The sequence below is a fragment of the Lethenteron reissneri genome, chromosome 11, assembly GCF_015708825.2.
Source record: "Lethenteron reissneri isolate LAM-NWPU_2019-01 chromosome 11, ASM1570882v1, whole genome shotgun sequence".
In the NCBI taxonomy this organism is placed as follows: Eukaryota; Metazoa; Chordata; class Hyperoartia; order Petromyzontiformes; family Petromyzontidae; genus Lethenteron; species Lethenteron reissneri.
Window position 1 is genome coordinate 1,841,505 of NC_083789.1, and position 8,749 is coordinate 1,850,253.

General features: G+C 46.8%; 1 protein-coding gene across 2 annotated transcripts in view; it reads left to right on the plus strand.

Annotated features, from left to right (window-relative positions):
* DTD1 (D-aminoacyl-tRNA deacylase 1) overlaps positions 1-7,173 on the plus strand; it is a 93,734-nt gene extending 86,561 nt beyond the window's left edge. Inside the window, exons 5-6 of one of the 2 annotated variants that reach the window (XM_061549756.1) lie at positions 695-872; positions 6,966-7,173. In XM_061549756.1, coding sequence (XP_061405740.1) covers positions 695-835 — 141 coding nt within the window. In that variant the 3' untranslated portion in view covers positions 836-872; positions 6,966-7,173. The remainder of the gene's footprint in view (positions 1-694; positions 873-6,965) is intronic. The other variant, XM_061549757.1, reaches the window with a different exon arrangement.
* Positions 7,174-8,749: the final 1,576 nt, after the last annotated feature.

Below are 8,749 nucleotides of genomic sequence, written 5' to 3' on the forward strand. Positions count from 1 at the left end.
AACAATCCACTCTTACAAATGGGGAGCTAGGCTGAGTACAAAAGACATTTAAAGGGATAAACATTTAACATTATGTTCTTTGTGCTTGACAACATTCTAAAATGGCAAACATCCTCCCCGTGCTTCCGGCTCTTTTCTGTTCGATATTTGATGCTCATTTACCTCCCAGCACCAATGATGAGGTTATGGTCTGAACTTACGGTCATGGGACAGGGTGAATCGCACGTTCTGCAGCAGCGGTGCAATTGGTGGTCATTGCACCGATTGTGGCGTGCAATCTGCAGTGTCGTGAGTGCGCTGTTGACCGCAGTGTGTGTGTGTGTCACAACTTAGCAACGTTGCGCAACTTGACATTGCATTTGCCTCAAATGTCACCCCTCTGTTCGACGAATGATCACAGCTTGGGGCTGTGACTTCACTCGAGAATTGACTCCACGTTTATTTCGCGATTGCTCTCTGATCAGTACGTTTTCGAACGTTTCAATCGCGCTTGCACACGCGTGTTCACGCCGTTAGCCCGAGAGTGGAACACCAACTAACTATCTTTGCGTCGTCGTGAAATGCGCCCAGCGAGCGAGCGAGCACGCAACAGTTCTTTCTTTACTCCAGTGAGGGTGGCCTGTGATAGGTACGAACCCTGATTTAACGTCTTGTTGTTGTTGTTTAAAGTGCATTTCGTTTTTCCTCTTCGCAGATTGCCAAGCAGGAAAAACAGCAGCAGAGGCAGCAGCAGACAACACCCAAAGTAAAATCAGCGGCAGCAGCATCATCATCAGAGCAACAAGACAAGCCGAGTGGAGCTGAAGGAGGCAGCACAGCGCGAAGCAGCGACTGATCTCGTTTTACCCGGCGAACCGCGTGCGTGCGAACAGGCAAGCACTTTTAGTACTGGTAGGAACCTCCAGGTTACACCAGCCCACAGGGGATTATTGTGTCCGTCCGTCGTGATTCCAAAAAGGGGAGGGGTGGGGCTGGGTGGACAGGAGAGGGTGGGGAGGGGCTGGGTGGGGTGGGGAGGGGCTGGGTGGAGAGGGGCTGGTCACCCCGTAGTGCCCTTAAATGTTTAACCTACTCACGTCGGCTTGTGCCCGCCCTCACAGTCAGGAATATTTGCGGAATACACCACGCCGCCGTTGACCCTGGCCATGACCGAGCAACCCAACGTTCCTAGCAGCTCCCTCCGCAGGAATGTGTTTAATTAGAACATGACCAGCACCAGCCTCCTGAGTTTCTCTCTGTGTGAAACGGACACGTTCTGCATGGTCCCCACCTCGTTTTTCTGTTTTGGTTTTGACCGAGTGGAATTAATGAGGTGATTGTGTAGTTAATTGCAGCATTTGCCAATGGAGGGTATCTTTTTTTCCCCAAGTTTGCTAGAATTCCGTGTTCACACTCACGTTGGCTCGTATTTGTTCTTATCTCATTACGGAGTTTTCGTTGTTTGCAGTTGCCATTTCCCTGTTTGTGTTCATAGCATCTCCATTCATACTGTTTCAAACTGCTCTACCAATGTCTTTATTGGCAAAGAGACGCTTAGGCTCACCGGGCCCTCAAGACGGTAATAAATAATGATGATGATATGTTATAACAGATATGTAGATGTTCACTGGTTTCTTAGCATGTGGTTGCTACTTTTACTTTTTGAATGCAAGCTGGAAATGGATACATTTGTGCGGAGCAACCGAAAAAGAGGCCAAACATCCTGAAGGCAACCCATGCCGTGTGTGTTGAACCTGGTTATCGTTTTAAATTAAAACACGATGGAGGGGTGAAGGAACATGCCCAAAGAGCCATGCGCGTGGTCAGGACCTCGTCACCCAGCGACATTTACAGTCATAGCCCTAACAGACGTTTTGGGGCAAGTGCTGTTAGCGAGCGCCTATGAAGGCTGGAATGGTACACGGGGGGGTGGGTGGCCAGCACCCCGCCTGGCCGCCTTTGTCTCCCGAGTGGCGATTTCTACACACCGCACTTAGTACTAATTTGAGGCTTAGTCGACTTAGGGGAGGTCCATGACCGGTTCAGACAATCATCACTGGGTGTTGACTGTGAGCGGGAATCGAACTCGGGTCACCGGGTTCATAGCGCAGCGCGCTTCAGCGCTAACACTACCGTGACTGGAGCGGAGCGTTTGACTGGCAACAGACGTTACAATCAAGCACGTGTAGATGTTCTTGTAGCACACGTCACTCGTGCAGTCTCACTCTTTAGCCTTCCACGTGGCGTGGTGATGAGAAGCGTCGTGTGCATGTAGAGGGTGGGGGGCTGCTGGGTGAGAGCCACGGGCGTGACGCTGTGAACGTCTGAGAAGTTGCCGATGGATTGAGTGAAGTTTGTGCCATTGTTGGTGGTTGAGTTGCCGTGGTTTGCCTTTGATAACCACAACCGCAATGTGGTCTGGCTTTTCATCTTGCTCAGTGTGTAGTAGCAGTAGCTGGCCACACCTGTGTGGCCTCCCCCACGGTCCGTCAGGCAGTACCTTGTATTTGGACACGGACAAGCACAGACAGAACCCCAGCAAATGACCCTGGGGTGAATAATGACAAATCAGCACCATAGAATCAAAAGCAAATAGCAGAGCTTAGTCAGGGCTGTGCTGTCACTGAATAAAAATCAACTGATTATGTTTTAAAATTGAGTGAATCGCTTTCCTTAAAGCTTTTATTGATGGAAATGTTAGTTTGTATTTTGAATTTGAATTAAGACAGCTTTTGAAAAAGTACATAGGGTCAGCTGTGGCCTATTAAAGTCAGAGATAGCTGGTCATCATTTTATTTATGAGTTTTGAAATGGAAAAACGGCGTGAGTGGATTTTTAGAGGGTTTTCAGGGGCTCTTCGCGGAATTTAGAGACTTTATATAACCAAACGAATAATATTAGTGGATTCACAGGCTTCCAACGGACACACTTCAGCCCATGAGGACCTTTTTGCCAAGAGCCAGAGGAAACTCATTACGAAAAGTTAAAAGAGGAAATGCTTCCAAATTCGTTGCAATAATATGAATACAGATTGCTCTTAAAATTGAAAGATTTACTATAGATCAGTGTTCTTAACTAATTATCAGAGGGTTAGGGGCCATTTTCGCCGATAAGACAGCATCAGTATGAGGGCCGCCACGCATTTTAAACTATTGGGGGTTTGACAGCAGCATGATGATGATGATGAAGGGGAGTGTTTTCACATTTGCGTATTGTCAGGGGCCGCACGCCAGAGGCCACACTAAAGACCTGTTGGTGGCCCGCGGGCCTTGCAATGAAGAACACCGCTCTAGACCATGAGAATCTGCCATGGTGTCATGGTTCGCACAATGGACTTCAAATCCAGAGGTCGTCAGTTTGATCTCCCGGTGTGGCAGTTGAAATAAATCCACCCCGCCCTCGCGCCCGCCCCCCACTCCATCTCTGTCCAGCCTGCAGTATAAATGTGTACATTATCACGTGTGGTGGGGTCAAGTATGGGCACTCCCACCTCTTCAAACATGTATGTTGAACCTCTTTCGCACCGTACGTAGCCAACCGTGCTAATCGGAGGTGCCATATGTCTGGTCAGTGTGGAAGAGTAGGCCAAACACCCTCTACAGGGGGGCTCTAGTGGAGGAACTCCGCAGCAGTGGCATCAGAGAGCGATTGTCATGTTCTTCCGTAACCTACTCAAACGTGCGTTGCAGTTATTGTCGTTTTGCTGTAGCACACGGACATGTTCATGCATATTAAACACATCGTGTTAGTTATTTATAACTTCAGTAATTCCTGAATGGCCGAGGGACGTGGTGGCTCGTGGTATAACGAAACTCCAGTGGATGGCGACATCAACTAAAACACTTTTTACCGAGGTGTAAACCCGCACTCGTTTTGTTCTGCGTGTGTGTGTGCCCTCTGGTGGCCGACTTAGCCTCAAATGAGCACCTGGTGCGGTGTGCAGTCATCATTGCCACTAGGGAAACAAAGGCGGCCGGGCGTGGTGCGGGCCAACCCACTCGCTCGTGTGCAGACCCGGCTTTCATAGGTGCACTTGCCCCAACAGTCTTTTAAAGGCTATACGGGGGATCTTTGTCTTTGCCCCCTGGTGAGGCCTTGCCCGTGTCCTCTCTGTTGGTGGCGGGGGGGGGGGGGGGGGGGTATTGCCGGAGGAGATGCTCACTTCTTCCAGGGCCAGACATCCACTGCGGGACAGACTTGCGATCTGGAGTGCCTCTACCACTTTCATAATCCTCAATCCAGACCGTAGTTTGTAATTAGGTAGGGGCACAAAGACTAAATTAAGGTAAGTGTAACATTAATTCAGATTGATTTCATAATAATAGATTAACTGATAATAATCAAGTGTTCCAGCGTTGATTAATACAGGTCATGATACACAACTCGTGAATTATTTCATACTAACTCGTTACTGCTGTAAGGCCCTATTTGTCAATGTCTTGCTGGACGAGGAGCTGCCATGCTGTGGGGGTCGTGGGGGTTAATTGACCATACTTCACTCTGCTGGTCAATCTGCGGATTGGTGAAGGCAGCGAATATACGTTGCAGTATTGGTTAGTGCAACAATGCATAACTAATACCAATTCTAAATGATGTAAATTATATTTGTTATCTTATGAATTATACATTCTCAATAATCATGAGCACTGGGTTAGCGCCCTGAGGTTGTCTCCGAATGATTTTGCCCAACAGTCACCGTTGCTTACATCGCGTTAATTATTGATAAGGCCCTACGGGCACTGCTTTAAAAATGTGTTGTGAAAATATTGATGGCTCAGAAGCATTTGAAAGGTCTGTTTGCTTTGACATCCTCCCAAGAGGATGCCCAACTTGTCTGGGATTGTATTATTATCCCGGATTACATCGTCATCCTTCATTATCCTTAGCTACATCCTCTACCTCCCCGATTGCATTGTCACCCGACCCAAATGGTTTTTCAGTTGGATCAACGACGTACACCACGTGACCCTAGGGCCCGATACGACCCAAGGCCCCCAAATGCCCCAATGGTTTGTAATCAGCCCAAGGTCCTTCGGTGACTCCGTGATGCCCAGATGGCAAACGATCCTCCAAATGAAGCATGCCACCCCGTACATGATTGAAATTCCGGCTACCCCCCCCCCCCCAAAGAAAAATGAAATAGGAGTTTCAAAATTACGTAAGGCCCCCAAAATTACCAATTTCCCCTCCCACAAATACGATTCAGTACAATAATGTACAATGTCACTTTAATTAAAATCGCGTCTAAATGCCACCACGTCTTGAGACACTGTAGATGTTTTTTTTTCCATGGAGAGGCAGGCAGAAGTCAGAGGTGGACAGGAAAACGAAGGCAGGCCTCATGTCTGGACAAGAACAAGGTCAAGGAGTCAACAGCGTGGATCGCTGGGGGACGAGAGTTGCAGACCGTGACCCACATGACCCTAAGGAGCTCGTTATCACGATTTAGCAACTCTAGACGCTTTCTCTGCCAAGTTAATAAACTCCTTCCATCATTCTCGACACGTCGCGCCATATTTCCAATGAAGCATTCACTGTTGCATCACTCATCGTTCATCATGACACTCTGTTCTGTCTCTGCAGTTGAGTTCTCTCTCGAAAATAACTTGAGTGGTTTTACTCTTTCCTGTGTATAATGTGGGGGTTGGGGGGGCGAAAGTTATGCAAACTGCACAGTAGTGAACACAGATCTGTGTTGGAGCAGTGCTTGGTAACTGGCTCTGAATAAATACCGTTCGCAGCAGCTATAGCTGGAGCAGAAGTTAAAACTGGGGGGGGGGGGGGATATGAGCCATTGAGAATTGTCTCACTGATTTTTTTCATTACAAGATTAAGTTGCCCAAAAATCTAAATACTCTACACAGAAACCTCCTCTGAAACATTTTTTCGACTCGGTGATGTTTTCCTGGCAAAATAAATGACATGATTTTTATATTGCCCGCCGGGATGTTGAGTCTCTACAAACTCATTCACTTTGCCGTTCTCAGGCTGCGTAACATTTGCATCATCATCGTCGTCGTCGTAGCTTTGAGTAATTAAATTTGTGTCATTTTTGCTGTTATTCGCCTGTAAAGTGAAAATTTAATTATGTTGCGCGCCATCGCTCAGCTGTAATGATTCACCGCCCTCAATGAATCATGGGAATTAATTATTTTCCACTCGGTGGTGACTGGCTTGGTAAGTCTGAACTGCAGGGGGATTTGATCCCATTGCACGCTGGCATAACGAATTTAAAACCATTGATTCTGACAAACGCAATTCGATGCGTGTTTCTTGACCTTAAACATTTTTTTTTATCGATGTATCATTGCACCTCTACATTTTATTCACCATCATATCATCACTGTTTTTTTACAATTGCGTAATTACACAAAATCTGTTGTCAAGATTATTAAAGGGCAGTTTTTTTATCAATCAATGGTGACTGGGCTAAGCCAAGGCCCTCATTCGCTTTACTTTGAGACTGTCTATGGCCACGTGGCCTGCGCGAGGCAGCCATGTGTCTTTGCTTCATGAGGCGAGCATGAAGCTAAGAACAAGCAAGGCTCCGATTAGCACGCTTGTCTACACACGGTGTGAAAGACGTTCAACATGCGTACATCCAAGCAAACATTCGAGGGAGCTGCAATGCTCCAAACACAAACTACTTAATTCGTAAATCAATCCACACCCATGTCGAGAACCAGATCTCTTGTCTGCATCCCATCAATCACTGACTGTGTGCATTCATGCATTGATGTGGTACTGGTGATTTGCTGCTGATCCTGCAATACAACAGAGGAGCCATAATTTATTAACATATTGCATTTAATACATTATTCTTGATTTACTTCGCGTTTAGGAAACACGCAGAGGGAGAGCAATGCCCGTGTTTCTATATTTTATGAGACAGTGTGGCATTAAATACGGTCATTTGCAGTCTATTGTGGGCAATACGTAGACTATTGCTGTATATGCCTGAATAATCATTTAATGTCTTTATTTAGCGGCGGCAGTGCCCTTGAAGTTCCCGTCACACTTGGACCCACGACCACCTCCCTCGACCGCAGCGGTGTTGCACGTGGACTGGATGGTTCTCGTGTATCTAAGACGGTCGGCAAGAGGCGGGCTTCTGGGAATGTGAGCGCGCATTGGGACAGGCGCGTGTGTGTGTGTGTGGACAGTAATAAACGTGGAAAGCAATAAATGTTATCCTGCAAGGAACACTTGTGCGTTTTTTGTGTGGTGTTACCTTTACGGTTTCAACGTATTTCATGCAGCGTCACGCAGCCTTGTTCTCGCGCGGCGGCCATGGGGTGTGTGTGTGTGTGTGTGCAAGACGTAATCCGACTGATTTACTCAATTATCACTGTCACAAGCTGATTGTGAGCAGCGCAGTCCAGGTAAGGAGTTATTTATTACCCTGTCCTCTATTGCATCGCTGCTTTTCATTTTTGCAACCCGAAATGTTAAGTTCTGAGAGTTTATGAGCTGTGAAAGTTCTCGAACATATTCAAGCTTATTAATTTTCTTGGTTCGTTCGGTAAAGTCACGTAGAAAGGAAATAATTAAATTTAATAAATATTATTTCTCTTCTACGTGACTTTACCGAAAGAACCAAGAATATGAATCCCTGCAGTCACGAAAAACTTTAAATCAAAAATATTCAAGCTTATTGTGTACTAGTTATGGTATATTTTGCCAGTAATCCCTGATCGTGTGCTGTTGTTGGACTTAACCTCATATTTGACATCACAAAATGTGCCCATTCTTGATGGGCGGTGGGGAAAGGAGCCAACATCTAATGTTGAGAGCCTTTGCGTAAACATCTCCTGTGGCCAGTTTGATTTTTGTCTCACCGGGCGCATGTGTACAGAGGGGATACGCTGCTTCGTGGTCATCTGCAAGTCTTGTGTCAGTTGTGTGTGTCAGTTGTGTGTGTCAGTCGTGTGTGTCAGTCGTGTGTGTCAGTCGTGTGTGTCAGTCGTGTGTGTCAGTCGTGTGTGTCAGTTGTGTGTGTCAGTTGTGTCAGTTGTGTGTGTCAGTTGTGTGTGTCAGTTGTGTGTGTCTGGTGCTTCACAGGGAACTGGTCCATCGCTTTGGCTTCCTTCTTGGCACATTCCATTGGGCCCCAAATTATCTGGGAGTCTGACATTCCGTAAAGTATTTCCACCTAACGTGTTGAGTGTGGAGGATTCAGACAACAGGCGACGTTTTTTGATGCAGTGGCGCTTCTTCATAGCATAAAACGTCGTCTATTGCATATTTTTTTCTCCTTTAAGGCCACGGTGTTATTGACCAACGTTTGACGCATTCTATTCAGAGCTTCCGAGCTCCCCTACCACTCAAATGCTCGCGATCGCCACACGGACCTGCATTGAAAGACCAAACCCCCATTTTATAGTTCCTTTGTTAATTCAGCTGTGTGAGCTGTGTGTTTTCAAGCATTACTCTTGCCTCCAGCACCCACCTTCAAACTCTAAATTTCACCTCTTCTGCAACGTTGAGTGTGCGTTCCATCAAAACACCAGCCTCGCTGTCGCAGCACGTTAGCAAGGCTGATTTGACCTCCAAATAAATCACCTCCGTCCTGTCACGAGCCCTCTGGGGAAACAAAAGTAACTTATACCACGAGTGACATTATGACAGCTGAGTTAGGCAAAGTCCCGCAGGCAGCGGCATGCGGATGGGAGGCCATGCCGCCTAGGTGCTGGGAGGTATTTGTAATTATTGGTTTTGTTTTGGGTTTATTATCATTATTGACTACCCTTCATCTTGCTGGTTAGTTTAT